Source organism: Onychostruthus taczanowskii, unplaced genomic scaffold (genome assembly GCF_017590055.1).
Source record: "Onychostruthus taczanowskii isolate IOZ18803 unplaced genomic scaffold, ASM1759005v1 scaffold119, whole genome shotgun sequence".
In the NCBI taxonomy this organism is placed as follows: Eukaryota; Metazoa; Chordata; class Aves; order Passeriformes; family Passeridae; genus Onychostruthus; species Onychostruthus taczanowskii.
In genome coordinates, this window is record NW_024498340.1 from 1 (window position 1) to 21249 (window position 21249).

The 21249-nt window shown below is 42.1% G+C and overlaps 2 protein-coding genes across 3 annotated transcripts; both read right to left on the reverse strand.

Annotated features, from left to right (window-relative positions):
- Nucleotides 1-243: 243 nt before the first annotated feature.
- Nucleotides 244-8920, reverse strand: LOC121348368 (serpin B6-like). 2 transcript variants are annotated; one of them, XM_041427779.1, is made up of 8 exons: nucleotides 8712-8920; nucleotides 6400-6509; nucleotides 6103-6280; nucleotides 5182-5319; nucleotides 4458-4575; nucleotides 4087-4229; nucleotides 2354-2521; nucleotides 244-1410 (listed from the first exon to the last, which is right to left on the reverse strand). In XM_041427779.1, the coding sequence occupies exons 3-8, from the start codon at nucleotides 6268-6270 to the stop codon at nucleotides 1006-1008; spliced, it is 1140 nt and encodes a 379-aa protein (XP_041283713.1). In that variant the 5' UTR covers nucleotides 6271-6280; nucleotides 6400-6509; nucleotides 8712-8920; the 3' UTR covers nucleotides 244-1005. The 2 variants fall into 2 exon arrangements, with proteins under 2 accessions (XP_041283713.1, XP_041283712.1); XM_041427778.1 differs by having other exon boundaries at nucleotides 6400-6512.
- A 262-nt stretch (nucleotides 8921-9182) lies between these two features.
- On the reverse strand, nucleotides 9183-20493 carry LOC121348367 (heterochromatin-associated protein MENT-like). Its single transcript, XM_041427777.1, has 8 exons — nucleotides 20441-20493; nucleotides 18746-18921; nucleotides 17614-17700; nucleotides 15907-16044; nucleotides 13815-13932; nucleotides 12908-13050; nucleotides 11004-11171; nucleotides 9183-10129 (listed from the first exon to the last, which is right to left on the reverse strand). Exons 2-8 carry the CDS (start codon nucleotides 18911-18913, stop codon nucleotides 9725-9727), a joined length of 1227 nt encoding a protein of 408 aa, XP_041283711.1. The 5' UTR covers nucleotides 18914-18921; nucleotides 20441-20493; the 3' UTR covers nucleotides 9183-9724.
- Between the last annotated feature and the right edge of the window lie 756 nt (nucleotides 20494-21249).

The window sequence follows — 21249 nt, forward strand, 5'->3', positions numbered from 1 at the left end:
CTCGGCCGCGTCCCCGCCCGGCCGGCCGCAGCTCTGCCGCAAGGCTTCTCCTCCTGCGACTGAGTCAACAGTACGCCGACAATTTGGGATCGAAAAAGAAGAAACAGACCCATGCAGCGCTCGCACTTCTTTTATTATTCCAGGAACAGGACCCACAAAATACATCCCAACAGAAGAAACGCTCTTGCATCTCTGTCTGGTATTAAACAGGTAAATTATGGTGTCTAAGAGAATATTATTAGAATAAACATATAGCAGTAGCAAAAAAAAAAAACCCCTAAACAAACAAACAAACAAAAAAACCCAAACAAATTACAATTAAGGTTTTGTCATTCAAATATTGCATAGGCATTATGTGCCCTTCTGTTACATTCTTTGTTAAAGGACCAGAACCAGGTTACAGGGAATAAACACATGTGTTCTGGAGTGATGAAACGAAGTACTCTCAGCACAAATACCTCACAGGGACAAAAGCATACTTCATTCCCATTCTTGCCTTACTGCCTGTCCAGTTGTTAGCCAAAACCCCATCTGTACAGGATGTTCAGGAATATCTGGAACAGGCTGCCAAAAACTCCTTTCAGCTCCAGGCAATGTATCAAGGCACTCAATGGATGTGACTGGAAGGTAAAAGGGGAGGGCAGCTACAAAAGTGCTCCAGGCTTGTTACAAGCAAAATTAACAACTCCACTACCATGGGCTCTCTCAGAGCCTGACTCTGCCTGCTGGACACCAAAAGTGAAGAAGAAGTGTTGAGAGAGTAAGTTTGATGGGTCTTGTGTCAGCCAGAACCTGGAGACCTCTGCACACAGGCACAGGAGGGGTTGGACATGGCAGGAGCTCTGTTTGTCTAAGCAGCTCTCTTATTCCTGCCAAGCCCAAGATCAAAATCAGAGAAGAGGGTGCAGGCACAGCTGAGACAATTAGTGCAAAAGGAATCATCTGCTTCTAGGGAAATACAAATTTATTGTGTGATGGTACCTATGCAGCCAAGACATCTCCTCCTTAAGGACAGCAAAATCTGCCACAGAACAAAAGGCTGGAAGTTTTGTTGTGCCGGATGAAGAAGAGGAAAGGATGATCAGCAGTGAATTCTGGAACTCTCATAGCACAGCACAACACCATCACTGCAGCTGTGGAAGCAGCTGCTTCGGTGCCTTCTTCGTTGACTTCCACAAAGGATTTGTGAACCACTTCAGAGAGCACCAGCTCATTACCAGATGAGATTCCTGAGAAGTCTGCCTTGCCCAACTCAAATGCATCAGGCATTCCCATGCTGCTCAGAAGTGGTTTCAGATCATAATTTTCTTCCAGTTTAAATCTGGGTAAAGACACCCTCACTTTTGTAGAGTCCATCATTTCAGGATTGATCCAATCTATTAGCTTCTCATATGTAAGTTCTCTTTCCAGCTGAAGAAAAATTCCAAATTTACATAATTACAATGGCAATTGAGTCAGCGTTACACAAGCAAAAGAAGTGATTATGGGTTTTGTTTACATAGTGCATAAAATGCATCTTTTTAAAACCGGTTTGCCTGCCTCAAGCCAGAACTGCAAGTAATACCTGTCACTAGAGAATAGTGACCCCATCAAGTTCATTACGAAATGTGTGCTTTGGTAGCTGTAATAGGGATCAATCCCCTCCCTGTAACATTTACTCCTAGAGAAAGTGTTCCATTGTTCAGGGTTTTTTTTAATTTTTACTTATGGGACAGAAATGACACAGGAGAAAAGCTAAGAAGGACCCAAAGAAACCAAACCCAGTTCTTCTATCTCTTTACCAAAGGTTCATCCTTGAGGTCAGTCAGCAGCATTATGAAAACAATCTGTTCACAAAGGCCCTTTGCAGTCAGTCTTAGAAAACTTTATTCATAAACTCCTGGTCCAGCGTGCCAAAGAGCGAAAACTTGTATCCTACCCCCACCACAAAAGAGATCCTGCCCTTTCCTCTGAGCCTCTTTCCAGCCAGTGAGCCACACACCACCTGCCAGCTGCTCAGCACAGAAGACCTACAGGACAAGCCACAGGACTTCCCAAGAGCCCACCCAAAGTCCCCCTCTCCCCATTCCATCATCACCATACTGTGCCTTCCCCACAACCACAGCTGAGCTCTGCTCCTGAGCAGGGCCAGCTCTCCTTCCAGAGCCTCTGGCCAAGGGAGCAGCACACAGCCTGAGCAGCACTGACACAGCAGGGGCTGTCACTTTGGGGACAGGGACGAGAGGGACATTGCTGATGGCCTTGAGCACCAGAGACACAATTGCTCTGCAACTGAACTGCAGGTCTCTGTGCAATTCAGGCTTTCTTCCCTGGGAGGATTCAGCATGTCTTTGCACTCAGCTCGACTACTTACTCTTTCCAGGCCTGTGGATCCATCCTGGATTGCATCAGGGAGCAGGATGATCATGCTCAGTTCATTACCCACATAGGGGAGCTCAAGGATTTTGGTCTGGAAGTCTCCAATGTAGGTCATGTTAAAATTTGCCTCCTTGAACATCATCTGCACAGGTCTGGTTTCATTCTAGAAATCAAGAGATGCCAACAGTGAGTGCTGAGCTTCTCTGCTGGTCTCACACTACAAAGCAGGCAGCAAGTTACTCATGGCCTTTTAGGATTTGTCCAAAGAGAACTGATCACACACCACAGAACAGAGGCACTACACTGTCCTTTGTAAATAACTAAAAGTCCTGAGATTTCCCTTTTAATTATTAATGTAAAAATGTTTGTGAAGATCCTTTTATAGTAAATACATGTCCTCACCCTTTTGTCAACTTAAGAACTAGTGACAAGCACTAAAGTGAGCCAGTAATATGCAGGGGCGTTGTTCTTCGCAATACATGAGTAAGTTATTTCAGTGCATTTATTGTTAGTCCATGTAGTTCTGTGTGGCTATAACAAAGAATTAAAATACTTTCAAATGTATATACTAAAAATACCAAGAATGAGTATTATTATGAATTCTTAACAGTCATAAGGATTGTAATAAGGGTAGAGATTTTATTCTCATTTTCACTATCTGCTCTCTTATTCCACTTCCACATGGAGTATCAGCTACTATTATTTACATCATTATTTTCATTCTTCTCAGTTTCATTGCTTTCTCCCTTTCCTTCATGAGATTGTCACATAAGTAGCATTTTGTTATTGAAGTAGTGCCCATTGGAATAATGCTCAGAGAGAATATGCCAGAAATTATTATGCAGCAGCAATGACACATAAAAAGGATCGATAAGCAAAAGGAAAGCCACACAGCAATAGAAAATCATCCAATGAGTCATAAAAAGTGCAAGAGTCACAGAAATAATTTCACAGGATGTTGGAGATGTTCCAGGGATGTCAAAGTAACTCTTTGTTATTGAACAGCATGTAAAGTAACTAGCTTAAGGTTTCAGCTTACACCTTCCATTTCCAATTGTTCACGGAGGACAAGGTGTCAGAAACAAAGCCAATCTCTGAAGTGGTCTTGTACAGAGTATGGGGTGAACAGTAACACTCCCTTATTTAAATGTGCTAGTAGCCCTTAAAAGCCTTCTTGGATTTATTTCAGCTCTGCAGGGAAGGACAGTTTCCATACAGGCATGAGGGCTTCCATTTTCCACAATGGTTGCTTCAAGCAGGTGAGTTAAGGAAGGCACATTACCATGAACCAGGTTCATGACTCCTGGAGGCCAACCCAGAGCTGCAGAGGATCCTGAGGGGCAGCCATGGCCTGCCCATGCCAGGGGCCAAGTCCTCCTCAAGAGCACTGATCTACTTCTAAAAACAAGACTGCAGAGAACACAGGTCTTCAAAGAAAATTTGTTTTCCATTTCTTTTGGATTGGCTCAGGGGCAGAAATGCAGCAGGGAAGCTCTGACTGAAGAAGGCTTAAATTCACAATCTTTCACACCGTTCTTCATGCTTGGAATTATGTGAAAGTTCAGAGAAACTCAGCAAATATTGTATCTATAGGAAAGCGAGAGGGCAGAAAGAATCTCATACAGCCCAATCAAGGCAACCCTGCTTGAAAAATTTAATTTCCTCCTAAAGGTATTAATTTCAGGCTACTTCAGATTAGTGTACTGACAGAATTTTAGCACATCATACCTTATTAATTTGGAATGACCTTTCTGTGGTACTCTGTTTGTTGAACTGCTCTTCCCAATTGCCTTTGAAATAGATGGCATTCACCAACACAAGCCTGGTCAGAGAATTCAGAATTCCCTCTGCCAACAGGTTCTGAATTTTACCTTTATCATACAAAGAAAAAAACACATTAATTGTTGGAAATGTATCTAAATATTATCCAAGATAGTATCTGCAATTAATAAACAATAGAGAAGAGAATTATGTACCAGACACACAGGAATAGCTCAGCATCTGAGTTGTTTGAATTCACAATCCTATAGCCAGGGGTAGGTGTTTACCCAAACCATGGCTGCCATTAAACAGAACTGGGCACTTGGAAAAGCACTCACCTTCAGTCCTTTCCTCCACCCAGCCATTGATTTGTTTCCTGGCATCCTCCCAAGCATGTAGGAAGTCCATCTGTTCCAGGCCAGCATGGTAGGATTTCTGACTGGACTCTATAAATGACTAACAGGGACATTCACAACAGATTTGCAGCAAGAGATTTACTCTCATTCAGACAAAGGTGATCCTTACATTCTCCATGGAAATCTGCCAGCTTTCCTTCTCCAGCTTCATATAGCTTAAAAATCTCACTGACAAGTTCCTACTAGGATTTATACCACTTTGAACTAGGAATTGTTATTAAAGCAAATGGCTTATGTACTGTAGTACAAATGTCTACATAAATTCTTTTGAAATTATAAGGGGTTTTTTTACTGTTTCTAGTTTATGCTTCAGGGAGGTAACATATGATTTTGTAAGTTTGTTTATCAGACTTTTCTAAAAGATATATCAACCATTTGTCCCACATCCAAATATATGAATGGATTACAGAACCCTCAAGTGTAGAGACTGATGGATTTTACCCTGCTTTGCCATATTCAGATCACATGTTATTTAAAAAAGATTGTCCACCAACTTCAGACACCAGGCTCTGGCAGAATCTATTGCACTCCTGGCTCTCAGCACAGAAAACCTGGAAGGCAAACTCAAAGACTGCCTTGACCTCCAGAGGAAAGAGGTAGCAAGTGCTTTATCCTAAAAATCATAACAAATTTAATGACTACTTACGGGAAGAAACTCAAAGGTCTTTTCTCCATAGAGCCGGTTTGCAGTTCTCAGGATGTATTTGCTCTTTGGATCATTAATTTCAGAGAGAAGGGATTGATACCCATTGTGAGCATCCTGGGCGTTCTCCAGAGAAAGCACCTGCACGAAGACAACATCTGCAGTGCTTGTACAAGTCATAAATTAGGGAGCAGCAAAGTAACTAGTCTGCATTGTCCTTTCCCCAGCCAAGCCCTACAGGATCACAGAATGGCTCAGTTTGGAAGGGACCTGTGGGGACAATCTGCTACAAAGCCCTACCCAAGCAGGGACATCTACTGCCAGTAGTCCAGGACTGTGTCCAGATGGATTTTGAGTACTTCCAACTATGGCAACAACATAAGTTTTTTGAGAAACTTATATTAATAGTAAATATGAGAAAAAAAAAATACAGTTTTTTACTTATCTCTCACTTTGCAAAAGAGCCCAACATCAGAACCAAAAGGACTGATTTTGCACTTTGTCAGGTCATATGCAAAACACAAGTACTATCTGCTACCTAAGCAAGTAGCAGAAATTGATCATGCCAAATTAAAAAAAAAAAAAAAATTAAAAATGCCAAAAAAAAAAAAAAAAAAAAAAAAAAAAAAGAAGAAAAGAAAAACACGGACCTCTTAATTACATATGAAAGATGATCTGTCTCAAAACCACAAAATCCCCACACAATAAAACCCAGGAAATGCTTCATTTCATAAAGAAGGAATGTCCCCTTTCAAAAACAATGAAAATTGATTGTCCTTATACACACAGCAGAGGAAGAGCTCTGCTCACTCACACCACAGTCACAATCACAGTTTAGCACACGTGCATGTCACACACTGGAAGACAACTCTGTTCCTCATATGATCCCATCAAATGCAATCCACCAAGTTTATTCTGACCTACCTTGCTTATCTGGGCTTCAGTGCTACCTCTTGAACCCAGCAAAACCATAGACAAAGCAGAAGAAATACTAAATGGTGAAAAGAACACATTCTGCCCACTTTTCTTCTCACACAGCATTCTTAACAGCTCCACAGCAAAAGTGCTGTTGGCTGCACAGAGGCTTTCCATGCTTCCGAGCCTGGCACACAAAACACAGAACAAGAATGATCAAATTTATTTGAACACCGGTTGTTTTTTGTTTTTACACTTCCCAGCACAAACTGGGGAGTTCAGAACAGCAGCATTACCAACTCTTACCTTCTGTAAGTCTACAGACCCTCAGTGATAGCTGCAGCTTGCTTCTGCGTGTGCACGCTGGGTTTTAAATCTGCCACCCAGGCTGGGAGAAGCCAGCAGAATGACTTGGCCTGCTAGATAAAAGAAGGAAAGAAAAAAATTTATGTCGCCAGCATGACAGATGACTGCAATTTCCTTCTGTATTATAAGGAAAAAAAATCAAAGTTCATTTTAGTTCCATTTTATTGCCTGCAACATGGCAACGCACACAATCATAAACTGTCATACTCTGTATTCATCTGCTATAGGCAGTGAATCTGAGATTAAACACCACACCTATTAAATGAGCAATAAGTACTATAACACTGAGTTAACCACAGATACGTATCATAAGTCATCATAAGATAAATGCTGATAGTTTTACTATCTCTGTCTTTTGTTCATCCCTTTAGGCAGGGCCTAATGTTGACATGTTGCTACCAAATACAAAACCACCACCTAATTCGTACTACTGATTCATTATCTTAGACAGAGCTGAAAAGAGCAAGTTTCCACATGCATGCTTTTCAAACCAAGAAAATTTCTTGCTAGGAGCTTTACTATAAAAAACAGCAATTTGATCCTATTTCTCTTATCCCATAACTTGAAAGAAGTACAACCAAAAAACAAGCCTGCTTAAATTGAAACAATCCTCCAATTGTGTCTGCATGAATGATTTTTTCACTGAACAGAATAAAGAAGAGACACACAGCATTCACACTGGTTACAATGTAGACCAGAATTTTCCTACTATCCCAGTATCTGCAGATTGCTAGCAATAAGATTTTTTTGACCTCTGGGTCAAAACACACAGGAATAGTGACACCAACAGGCTGTTATTTTCTAGAAGTGTCTGTAGGACTTCCACAACAGGCAAGAATTTACAGACAAAAGGACACAACAGACACTATTTGCCTGCCTGAAAATCAGGGGCATTTAAATAATAAATAATATTCATAAATATAACAAATAATATTCAACTGCTGGGACACAAAGCTAGGAGTTACATCTGCACAGTCCACTGTGCTTTCTCTGCAGCTCAGGAGTAGCAACATAACTACGGACACCCTCCTCATCAGAGACAATGCACAATTTGGAATCCACAGTTTCAGAGACAATACACAATGACCGCACTTTAAGGAACAAAAAAACTCATGATACAAGTACATATTTGTCAGTCAATTGTAAACCACTGCAAAGCCCTCAGTGGTCAAAGGGTTTGCTGACAGCAGCTCATTCCTCACTGCTCTCCCCATGCTCTGCAGGTCAGCAGTGAGCCACCGGTGCAGAAGTTTTGTGTTCCTACCACTCTGAATTTGAAGCATACACTCTCACCAGTCAACACCTACACTTCTGGACAGTGTTTATGGACCAAAAGGCTGTATGTAGATCAATCAGAAGACAAGCGCTGCAGGGCCTTGCCATGGGAAAACTACAGCAGGGTGCAGCTCTCCTCTAGCCTGCAGCCCAAGAGACACTTCCCACTAAACTACGATGTGGATCAGTGTCCGGCAAACAAGGACACTCCCCTACAGCGAGTCAGCTACATCAGAGGAGTCTCAAGCTGACTCTTTCAACCGCAGAGGGAAGTCAGGGCAGTGAGCACCAGGCCATGTCCATCTCCACAGACACAGGTCTGTCCGTGGCACAGACACCCCTTTCCCCACCCGCTGAACTAAAGCAGGCTTCCTTGACGGAAAAAGCTTAATTTAGGATTTGGAGAGTTGAGAACGATGTTAAAACACTTGCAGGGCGAGACGGCGGACAGCTCCTGGTGATGGCCCTTGGCATCGCAGCTCTCCCTGGGACGCAGGGAATGACACAACCCCGCTGCTGTCGAGCTCCTGACCCCGGTGCCTCTGCAGGGATGGGGAGGGGCCGGGAGGAGCCTGACACTGTCTCAGCAAGCTGAGGCACAAAAAGCCAAAGGTTTGGCCCTCCCTAGAGCGAAGAGTTTTTCTTCCGCCCCCGCCCCGAGATTCGCCCTGTGGGAGAACGTCCCAACCCCGCGGTGCTCCCGGCGCTCCCGCAAGAAGCGCTCCAGCCGCACCGCCGCGGCTCCAGCTGGCAAGAAGCAGCTGTGTTTAGGGAATGTCACGAAAGAGGGAAGAAAAAGAAAGAAAATACAAAACACAGTAAAAGCAACGTCATTCAGCTCTACTTCCTTTAAAAAAAAAAAAAATACCCAAAACCGCAAAACAAGAAAACCCTAAAAAACACAGGCACAGGCTTCCCCGTAGAAAACCTGCACGACCACGCAGCAGCAGCAACAGCAACGCGGCCGCCGCACTCACCCCGCCGGCCGCCGCCTCCCTGTTCCCGGAAGCGCAGCCGAGCAGAGGGAAAGGACGGGAGCCCGGCCCCTCCCGGGATCTAGCCGGAGGCTGAGGCGCTTCACCCTTGGCCGCCGGGAACAGGAGGCGCTGCAGCCCCTCCCGGTAAAATGGCGGCCCCCCGCCTCAGTGAGTTCTGGCAGCCGCCTCTCCCCCCTCCCCTTGCAGCTCCGCCGGCCACGGCCCGTGTTTCTCCACCTCTGCCTCCCTCTCGTGGCAGAGCTGACAGAAAACACCCACGGTCCGTGAGGTGCTGTTAATTACTTGTTTCTGAAGCTAGAATTGCTTTGAGCCAAATTGAGCTGTTGCTGTAGCCGGACACCGTACGGACTTAACCCTTCCTCACTTTCCTGAGGGTTTGAGTGAGGCAAATAGCCATAAGAAAGCTGTATTTTTTAAAAATTATTTTATTAAAAGGAGTCTGTGGAGCAACATGAGGGTTATTGGGAGCTGATGAAGACTTGCAGCTGAGATGTGGAAGGCAAGGGGATGGCCACAGGGTGAAGGCTGGGAGGATCTGCCTCCAGTATTAACTCCAGGGCTTAGTCTAGGGCTAAAAAGCAGGAGCTGAGTCTGATTGCTGCAGGCTGGGGGTACATGCTAGGACTAGATCAGGATAAGTGGCCCTCATCATAAGGGTAAGGAGAAAGACTGGCAAAATATATTTATGCACAGTGCTGTGAGTCAGAGAGATATACAGTGATAAGGGCAGAGCCTAATCCAAATGATATTCAGGATTGCTCTGTGGGTGCAAGGCATTGCACAATCCCTGTGGCACTGCCATGGTTGTCCCTTCAGTTTAGGAAGGAGTCATTGAAAAAGCTGTGCCTCAGGCACCAGAGTGTGTGGTCTAATGAAGAAGGGGTTCAAGTCCTGCTCCCCCGGTTGCAGAGAGCCTCAGGTTTGGAGGTTTGCGGTTTGCCTCTGTGCTAGCAAGCAAGCATCTCCTGCTCTGCAGGACAAGGGCTCACCAACTAGGGTGAGCAAAACCTGCCAAAGAAGAGGATGGTTTGTGATTTGTTGTGTCTGATAAAGAAGATAAAAGGGTGGTCAGCTTTGAAAGTCATCATTGTTGGGACTCTTGATCTCATCATCAAGACACCTGTGGCTGCTGCTGCCTCTGTACCTTCTTCATTGACCTCCACAAAAGCTTTGTGAATAACTTGTGAGATGAAAAGATCCTTCTTCACTGACATCCCTGTGAAATCAGCCTGACCTGGGTCAAAAGCATTTCGTATCCCCATGCTGCTCAGAGGGGATTTAAGGTCGTAATTTTCTTCCAGCTTCAACTTGGGCAGGTATAGATCCACTTCAGCTTTCATCATATTGTCTGATTTGGTCCATTCAGACAGTTTCTCATATGTCAGCTCCCTTTCCACCTGCAATGAGTTGAGGAAGAAAGCAGTTGGAATGTGAAGGACAGAGACAAGACATGCACAGACCAGTGTCTTATTGCTCATCAAGAACATGTAAAGCAAGACCCAGCTACCAGCAGTGACTACAGATGGAATGTGCATAATATTTAGAGGGCATGATCTGCCAAAGTGCTGAGTGACTTATACTACTATTTATTTTCTTAAAGGTGGGGAGGTGTAGGCCTGAAGCCTCTGAGTAATTAATCTTTTTTTTTTCCCCTGGTGTGAAGAACATTGCTGGTTTTGCAATGTATTACTTATAACAATAATAATAGGTGCTTGATATGTGTGTATATGGATAAATTTTCTCATAGTAGTGATAAATAAATGGGATGCATGGGAACTGAGGTACAAATAAAAATATTTGCCCTGCTCTGTTTAGAATCTGAAACTGATCCTGGCATAGTCATGAGTTGTTGTTGGCACCTTCTGGGTCAGGGTAGTCAGCACTTAGTTTGAGAAGCCTCACTACAAACTATCAGCTGGAAATCCAGACTGCAAATTACATAAGAATGAATTAATACAGCCCTCCCTCAGGAGAAGATAACTCTAGGGCATGGTGATCCTTGCTTTCCCTATGCTATACTGGCAGTAGGAAGGAGGATCCAAAATAGTTTAAGACAGTTGTGTGGACATAGGTTTCAGATGCACTGTGTTTGCAATGTACCACATGTCCTGAATCCTAAGCTGAAAATCATGGTGTTACAGTTTCTGAAACAACATATGAGCACATCAGAGCTATTCTACTGTGATTTTGAAGCTTGTTCTTCCTCACTCTTTTCATCTGTTTCTGTTACTGTTTCATAGTGTATGTGATGCAACTGTAGGTCAGCTTTACCAGCTCCAGGCCAGTAGTGTTATCACTGATGTCATCGGGAAGGAGAAGGAACATGCTGAGTTCATTTTCCACATATGGCAGCTCAATGATTCTGAATTTCATGGTGGTTTCATGGAATATGAAAAAATTGTCTTTCAAAAACATCATGTGTACTGGTTTAGTCTTGGTCTGGAAGAAATTCAGACATAAAAATTACCTTACACATTAAAAGGATGATAAAATTTATTTGCTTCATTGAACGGAAAACAAGTAAAAGATTCAGCAGCATCTGGATACCAGGACCCTTTTCTTTGGACAGGATCACATACACCCTTTTTCAAAGTCTTTGAGATCTTTATAAAAAATTAGTATAAACACACAAGCTAAACATCTATTAACTGAATCCCATGTAATGTATTTCTAAATTTAAAATAAAGATTAAGAAACTGCCCTGAAGACACCTAGGTCAGTGAGGAAGGAGGGGGAGAAGGTGCTCCAGGCCCTGGAGCTGAGATTCCCCTGCAGCGCGTGGTGAAGACAATGGTGGTGCAAATATCCACCCTGCAACTCCTGGAGAACCCATGCTGGAGCAAGCTCCTGGCAGGACCTGTCATGCTGTGGAGAGCAGCCCTTTTCTGGCATCACCTGTGACCCTGCAGTGGACTCACACTGGAGCAGTTCTTGCAAAACTGCAGACCATGGGAAGGACCCAAGTGAAGGACTTTATCCCATGGACAGGACCCCACACTTGAGCAGAGGAAAAGTGTGAGGAGGAGGAAGGAGCTGTAGAGACAACATGCAATGAGCTGCCTACAACATTAGCCCATTCCCAGTCCCCTGCACTGCTTTGGGGCACAGGTGAGTCACAAGTGAAGTTGAGACTGGGAGGAAGGGAGGGTGAGGGGGAGGCACTTTATGTTTGGTTTACTTCACACTAACTTACTCTGAGAATTGGCAGTAAATTAATTCCTTGAAGTTGAGCCTGTTCTGCCCGTGATGGCAATTGGTAAATGCTCTCCCTGTTCTTTCCTTGATCCATGCATGACCTTTTCATCCTATTTTTCTCCCCCTATCCAGTTGACAAGGGGCAGTGATAGGGAGTCTCAGTGGGCACCTGGTGGCCGGCCAAGGTCACCCACCATGACCAACTGCTGTGACACATCCTAAAACTGCACACGTAGTGTAGTAGGTTTCGGGTACACAGTCACATCAATTGCTTCACATTGTCTGGCATACAAAAGGTATTTGCACCCTTAATCTGTGTCAAACAAAATGGTTTTTTCCATTGACAAATAGTTTTGCTTGCTTTTGACACGGTCCAAAAATATGCGTGCAGTCAGCTACTGGTAATTGTCAGTGCATGATCATTTAAATACTGTTAGCTCAATGAATAGATCATCTGAATAGATCACCCTCACACACTCAGCTAAAATGACAAACCCCATGAAAATTCCCTGTGAGGTTTGATGCAACACCCAGGGTGCATGTGGGAAGAAGAGCTGGATGGGATCCCATGATCTCAGGGTCCCAAGACAGAAGTGAGCTATAGGTGTGTAATCATTGCTCCTCAAAAGCAACCTGGTCCTGTTTGAAAATGGTACTTAGAGACATTTCTTCTTGTCCTTTTCGTAACTTACTTTGCTTAGCTTACTTTGCTTAGCTTATTATTTTTTTAAAAAATTAACCTTTAACTGTTGCCCAGTATTTTGATACTGAGGAGTTATAAATTAAAAATCCAGTTTTCATGGATGTGCATAAACAAGACAATGCTGAGTTATTTTCACAGTTTATATTCTCTCTGAGTTTATACCACTTTCTCAGCTATGAGTAGTGTTGCAGTGGCATATTAAATACAGGTAAAGTATTTTCTCCTCAGTAATAGACATATTAACATAGGACAGCAGGCATAGCGACAAGGAATTTACCTTGCTTATTCTGAAGGGCATCTCAGAAGTATTTTTCTCCAGAAATTTCTTCTCCCACTTTCCTTTGAAATAAATGGCATTTACTAAGACCAGCACAGTGCGAGAATGCAGAGATCCTGCAGGCAGCAGACGCTGTATTTTCCCTTCAAAAGTCAGACAAAGGGACTGTTATTCCATGTGACTGCACAACTTGCCAATTTTAACTGTTCCTTGCCTGTGCCTACCTCTCTTTCAAAAATGTTTGCATTTGGGAGGGTTTTTTTAATGTGTATTTATGTTGTACATATGGTAAAAATGACCTTTTGAAGCATCTCTGTATCCTTTGTCCAGAGCAGTTGTGGATGCCCCATCCCTGGAAGTGTTCAAGGCCAGGTTGGATGGGGCTTTGAGCAACCTGGTCTAGTGCAAGACGTCCCTGTCCATGGCAGGGGGGTTGGAACAAGATGGTCCTTAAGGTCCCTACCAAACTAAACCATTCTATGAATTCTCTGGGTTTTGGGGTTTTAAAATTATAGTCGTAAATGGCGTTTGGTAGTAAACGGCATTGGAAAGTGGGTAAAGCAGAATAGCTTGGATGTTCTGTGAAGTTGGTTGCAAGCAGCTGAAGAATGCAGAAGTAAAACCCTCACTAATCATTGTGTAGCCACAGAGTATCTACCTGTGCAGGCCTTTGAACAGCAGTGATTCAGAGGAGGCTACAGCATAAAGAATTCAGGGAAGGACCTTGTAAGGAGCAGCAGTTAGGCTGGAGAGAGGCATTCTTCAGATTATTTAGCTGTACTTTACTCATTGCCTCCCTGCCCTGAGTTTCCACCTTTTATGGATTCTTGGCTGCGAGAGCAATAAATGTGGAAATACAAAATATTTGAAAGTTAGACAAGAAAAAAGCCATCAGAGCGATACTTACTCTCAGTTTTATTTTCTACCCATGAATTGATTTCTGCTCTGACTTGCTCTGCAGCTCTCTTAAAGTTTACAGCTTGTGGTTTTGCATTGTAATAGCTTGTAATGAGTTGTAAGAACTTCTGAAAAATAGAATTAAAGAATGTGTGCTTATGTAGTTGAACTTGAGTTATAAAAATATTATCAGTTTAACAGAATATACAATCTGCTGATACATAATTTAAGAAAACTTGGTTTATATGCAGTAACCTTTATAATAAGGCCTGATACATTCTCTTCTAAGTATTAAGTAAGGATGGATCAAACTTCAGTCTCAAGGAAACGGGTACTTCAAATTTTTGTGTCTCAAATCAAAGGTGGAAATTTTTAGTTTTGAAAGATCCATGAAACTTCTACATTTTTTTAATTTGTCAAAATGACATTTTAATATAATTTAAATAACTTTTTTTTCCTGCTTTATGAAGTAGTGTTCAGTACAAGATGGAAAAATAGTCTCATATAAAGTTGAACAAAGGCTTTTAGTTTGCTTCAGAGGTGAGGAACCTGCAAAAAAATTGTGAGGACAATAAAAGAAATATTCTGCTGGACTAAAGTCATGGCAGAAAAACAGAATTAACATTTCCATTGCTGTCTGCTGTGAAGTCATTCATGGAGATTCCCAGCAGGAAATTCCCTTGATTCTCTGTAAAGCAAATGTACATGAGATTATGGAGAAAATGAGCAATACACATTCAGAAAGACAAATTGCTGATTACTCAGGAAACCAAACAAACTCCAAAATCAAAGAACAGTAATTGCATTTAAAACCCCATTCCAAGCACCTGGAAGATGATTAATACAACATCAGTTTTGCAAAGATTTCAGAGATACAGGTAATTACAAACTCATGAGTCGGTGTGGGGCAAGTGAGTAGAATGGGTGTAGTGGGTGTTTGGGTTAACGTGACTTATTGGAGAAGTGTCAACAACATTTTGCAATAGGAAATCCAAAATCACAAATCTGTTGGAGTTTTCTGAAGGTGTTAGGAAGCATATGGGTAAAAAGGCTGAGCCATTACAGTCTTTTTGGGTTACAGTCTTTTTGGGTCCTACAAAATGCATTACAAAAAATGCATTTTGTAGGACTTGTCACCAAAGGCTGAGCATCCATGGGGCTACAGAGATACATCTCATTTGTTCAAAATACTAGAAACCAAGAGTAGGAGGAAAAAACATCCACAATGAAGGGTTATTACTGCTGGAGTACCACAGAGATATGTGTACTGTAATCTGTGCTACAGTATTTTTTCTATAAAACCAAAGTCTAGATGTTTACATTAAATAGGTATATTAACATATTTATAGGTAATCCAGTAAAGTGTAAGGTATAGGAAATGATTGTTATGATTTAGGAGTGAGATATTGAAGCTGTAATGGACAGGTGCATGAAAAAAACCTGTCTAATCATGGCCAAAAATGGAAATAAAACTTTAGGAATTATGAAGAAAAGAGTAGGCAACAAAAGAGAAATTTCTATAATGACACTTTATAATACTATAGTGTGTCCACTGTCTCAGTTTGCAATGCAGCTGTGGCTTCCTCAGTCTCCGAAATGCTACAGTATAAAAAATACAGACACAGGGGATGAGGGTGACCAGAGGTGTGGAGAAATGTCCTTCAGAACAGAGATGAACTAACAGCGATGCCAACAGGCGGCAAGCCCAGAAAGCACAGGTGCTTCCTGCCGTGTATAGCTCATCCTGGCGCTGAGGGCTGAAGCAGATTCAAAAGACAAGTGTTCAAGGTCCTGAAACAACAGCTCATCAGGGTCACTTAAGTAGACATGCCGTCTGGCTCAGGAAGTCCCTGAGCTGCGCATCAGTTGGTGGCCACAGCAGATTCTGGGGAAGAATCACTACGCAGTTTTCTCATGCCCTTGCCAAACTATTGCCCACTGCTGAAAACAGATGGACCTCTTGCCTGTCCAAGACTATCTCTCTATGGCTGTCCTCGTGCTCTCTCCCAATCCCCAGTGCTATCATTTGGAATGTTTTTATCGTCTCTATTGATAATCACTCTTCATGTCAGCATATTCCCAAGTAAAGATGTTCAACTCACAGGCAGTAATGGGTAGGTCTTTTCCTCATACAGTCGGTTGGCACTCTTCAGCAAGTAAGTGCTTCTGCGTTTGTTGATGTCAGACAGGAGCTTTTTGAAGCTATAGTGGATGTTTTCTGCTCCCTCATGCTCAGGATCCTTGGAAAGAGACACCAATTAATATGGATTTATTTTTTTTTTCTGTTGCACCTGCTTTATTTAAATTGTTCATGTTGTTTTAATTAAAAAGGAGTTTCAGGGAATGAAACTTTTTTGAGGATATTGCATGTTTGCAGAACTGTGTATAAGTAGATAAATGGATTCTACCTGTAGGGCAATGATTTATTTCTGCAGTGCTTTGTGGGCATTTGGGGGCATCATCTGATGGTGCATCTGAGTCTCCTCATTTTTGTCATTTTCAGGCCTGATTTTCAGTTTCACAAGGATCCATCAATGCAGTCTGGCAGCTTTTGAGGTGTTCTACCCTCACAGAAACTAGTGTTAGGGCATGGACTTACCAACTATTCAAATTTTCCTGTTTCACATGGGTGCTTTCTGTTGCTATTTGGATTTTGGAGAGAGCTTGTTTTGGATGTCAGTGGTGATGGTTAAAGGGGGGATGAGGTTGCTTGCCAGCTGTTTCCAGCTGTTGCTTTGCAAATGGAGGAATGAGCTGCTACCTGCCAGCTGCTCCCCACCAGCTGCCTGGATGCAGTGTCCTCCCCCATGTCATGTACCGTGCCCTGCACATGAGACTCCAAGAGCCTCTGCCACTGACTCAGGGTGACTTCTCTGTCATTCCTTGCTATGATCTTTTCTTACTCATGCTGAGGTGTGGGCTGCCAGGAAGGACACCTAAGAGAGAAGTTGGTAGGGAGAGGACACAGGATAGCAGAGGCTGGTTTTTTTCAGTGGGATGGGAATAGAACAAAGAGGCAATAGGGGGAAATATCTGAAGGAAAATATTAGGCAGTTTGTGCTACAATTTATGAAGTCAGTGAGTTGCTAAAATGAATGGGAATGCAGTGGTTGATCTTAAAGAACCATCTCACACCATCAAGGGATAGAATTATATAATCCCCTTTTTATTTGAAGTTAGTCTAATTTAATTTCTTTCAGCTCTCTGTGCTGAAAAAACCATGGCTTGATTGAATTTAATACTTTTCAGTGATTAGGGAGTTCATTTGTTGAAAAAGATCTGGGCCATTTCTCCTGCTGGCAAGTGCCTGTGGAGGGGATGAGCAAGGGTGAGTCAACACACGTTACCTTCAAGGGGAATGTTGTCTGCCTGTTGTGTCTGTGCTTACAAAAGGAGGAAGAGACTTAACTGGGTAGGGCTGGAGTCAGATGTGAATGCAATACTTGTTTATCACTACAGAAAAAATATCCCAACCAACCTGAAAGTGATAAGAAATGGAATTGTCCAAAGCATATTAGGACCAGTGATTTTTTGCTATTTCCACAGCCCAGCTAAAACCAAATGAGAGAGTATTATGGGCAATCAAAATGCTGTTAGTGTTTCAGTTCTGCTTTTGAAAGACTGAATTAATGAGTTTTACAGCCATATTACCTCCTTGTTCACTTTTTCTGTATATAGTTCTTACTGAACCGAGACAGTAGATAATAGACTGAAAACAAGCAGATGGTAAAAGCCTAAAAGCAGTGGTTGCATTGGACTATACAATTTTCAGAGATTTTTCTCTCAGAATCTTTTGTTGTAATAAATACCATCTTTCTTTTCTTTGGTCTTGCTGGAGAAGGCCTTGTTGTCTCAGATGAACCTCCTTCTCTTGCAGTCTGGTTAAAATGAAGAACCTGTGATGATGATGATAAGTGTTTATAAGACAGCTTGTTTGTTTGAGATTAAAATGCCCAAGGGTTGTAAATATCTTAGTTTTCTATGGTAATCCACCAGCCATGCCCAATGATAGTCTGTTGAAGTTATTGAGGACAATTATGTTATGTGTTATTGAGGACATTGATTAAATCTTTGTAACTGTATCATCACTATATAGATTTTGGCCACATGGATTGCTTAATAATAGATCAGTATTGTGAGTGGAACTCCCCAGGGAGGTGGCCACAGCACCAAACCTGGCAGAGTTCAAGAAGTGTTTGGACAACACTGTCAGGCGCATGGTGTGACTCTTGCGGTGCCCTGCACAGGGCCAGGAGGTGCCTTACAACTCAGTATATTCTATGACTCTCTGATATTTTCAATACTCACACAGCTCCATTATTCACGGAAGAATTACTATTTCTATGGACTAACTATGTCACAAACAAAGACTTCTGCCTCTCCTGTGCAGCCAAACACATGTTCAGGAGCGCTTGCTCTACTGTATGTGGTAAGAGAAAGCAGATGTACTGCTGCCAGAACCAGCTGAGATCTAGGAGCAGTCGTATCTTGCTCAGGAGATTATCTTCAGATTTCCTTTCTCTAGCATATCATAGTGCCATATTAATTTTTTTAATAAAGGTGTGTACTCATTACTTTTTGGGCACTGTATTAGGTTAATTATTCTGTTCAGAGGGCAGTTAAAATGGAACAGAGAGCTCCAAGCAAGACCAAGAGTAGCCTCTAAATGTCGATAACTGCTCCTTGGCAGATCACTTGCAATGCTCTGTTAACTGTAAGTGTAAGCTAAATGTGTAAGGGTTGGTGGAGAGCAAAGATCATGGACATAAAGTGGAAGTGACCTTCCATAGTGTTGGTACAGAAAATAGCCATACTCAGGCTATCAGCATTGCAGATCACTGTCCTCCCATGTTGTTCCTTGCTGTTCTCCATAGGTAAAATAACAGTGCAATTTATGTAGGAACCCCCTGAAGGTGGTACATGGCTAATTTCAGAGCTTACCTCAGCCAACTGGCTTGCAGTGTCACCTTTTGCACCCAGGTGGACCATGGCAAGAGCAGTTGCAATACTCCAAGGAGAAAAGAAAATGTTTTGGCCTTTGGAAGTTTCATTCAGCTTTTTGTAAAGGTCCAGAGTGAAGCGGTTGGTTGACACTGAGAGAGATTCCATTGGCACACCTGAGACAAACAAGAGTCAGAGAGGGGTGGTGACTGCCCCTTCACTTCTTTTAAAAAATATGAAGCTGCCAGTGGGAGATTGCCTGCACCTCTCAAAAACAGTCTGAAGATACCCCTGGGTAAAAAAGTATTTTACCCCGGGTGAAATACTGCACAGAGACCAAGTAAAGTCAGCTAGTAGGTTTCTTTCTAAGACCTGCATTATTTTTTCCTTTCTCATCACTTTCAGTGTCCTTGTCAGGTTTATTTGTTTTTCATCAGTTGAGTACAATTTTACCTAGAAATGTTTTCAGTTTAGACTTGTTTCAAAAACTTATTTGCTCTTTCCCTTATTTTCATAGAGTTATTATTCGATTCTAAGAGACTGAAACAGGATAATTTTTCACTGTGCTACTTTGTACTTTTTTCTATTTGTTTAAACTTCCTGTACTATTATTTGCTGCTGAAAAAAGCTGAGTTCAGGTGATTCTACTGGCAGACTACAGATATATGCTGAAGGCTAGTAGAGAGATACAGATTATTACACATTCTTGGTGTAGGTAAACCCATATTTGGAAACTCTAGCTGGATTTGGAAACTGTAGCTAATTTCTGTTTTTTAAGAAAATTCCTTTTATCTTACATACAACCCCAAATAGTTCCTCTTTTAACCAACAACAAATTTTCTTTGGTTTCCTGCTGGTTTGTCCAGCACATTTTCTATCCTTCTTCTGCCTCTTTTCTTAGGTATGTTTTTGCAGGACAAAACCAAAGCAAACAAATAACCACAACCCCAGGATTAAACTGATTTTCATACATGAATCCAGAACAAACCTGTGCATCCTATTAGCATTTTTTGTCCATCTAATACTTTGATAAATATTATGACAAACTCAGACATTTCCATTATCTTCATCAGAATAAAGACTAGTAAAACATTCGATAAAGTCAGTGTAAGATGGCATCAAGTAAAAATTAAGCATTAGATCAACAACAGCAACTGGGCATTTAAACCCATCTTCACCCACAATTTGTGTGGTTAAATCAAAACTGCCGTCCTCAAAGTGAGCTGCTCCCATGGAGTGTCCGAGATGCCTGGAGCCTCTGAGGTCCTCAAGTTCTGCTTTTAAAGCTTCCCAGAGCTCTGCAACAGCTCTGAAGCATTCCCAGGAGCACTTCAGAGGTGAATACCATGCAGTCTAGCTCACACCTAAGCATTTTTAGGTCCTTCACATCACATATCCTATTGCTGTTCCTGGAGATGCTGACACTCCCTGGTGATTAAGGCACCCTTTTTACAGGTCAGGAAACTTTCTGCCCTCCCAGGCTCTGTAGGTTTTACCCAGCCCTGGTTTGCATTCTGTCCACTGTGCCTCGGCACAAGGTTTTCCTAAGGGCTACACTTCATAGAAAAAATAAACACTCCCTTTTGCTGAATGACTTTTGTGTCATCATTTAACCACTCATTTCCAAAGAATTTTAAGTTAATTTTTAAGACTTTCAAATAAAAGCTAGTTATTTTGATACCAATATCTAATTACCTGAAATCCTGAGAGAGAAGAGAGTTAAGATCTGTCTTCAGTCAGGATCTGTGGCGGTCTGTGGGGCAATGAGTACTTTTGTAAATGTAGAAATATTTGCACCTCCCTTTTCTTATCTACATCCTCTTCTGGTATTGAATGTGCACATTCTCTCATTTATTCCTAGTTTTCCTCTCTGTCACCTGCTTTAAGAACTTAGAGACCTTCTCAATTCAAGAGCTCCTCAATTCTCCTCAGTACACCCACTGCTAGTGGGTGTATGTCCTGGGACATGAAGGCCAGTATTCCAGTTCCCTACAGGTATCCTCCACAACCTTGGAGTTTGGCCTGCAAAAATGTAGGAACTGCAGAAAATAATTCAACCACCTTGCATTGCCAACAGATACAGTGAAATAATTTTACACCTTCCTTTTCTCTGTACTGTACCAACTGGGGAAATTAATAGAAACTGATCTCAAAGGTATGGCAAAAGGGAATTATGAAGTAGACTGTTAATCTCATTAATCCTCTGGTTAAATTTGAGGGGAAGCATCTAAATACTTGTAGACCTCAGGTCACATAAAGCTCTTATTTCATGCAAGGATATTTTGCATTTTTGCTCCTTTTTTAAAGAAAATAGATCACAAAGAAAGTTCAGAGGGTATTTACACAGTCACCTAAAATAAGTGATGAAATAAGAGTGAATTTTGGTCTTATTTGAACTGGTGGATGTTGTTTTGAAAGACTTCTGGTCCTAGCAAAGTCACTGAAGGTGCTTTAGATACCTTCAGACCATGCATTGTACTGAACTTATTATCCCTCTCTGATGG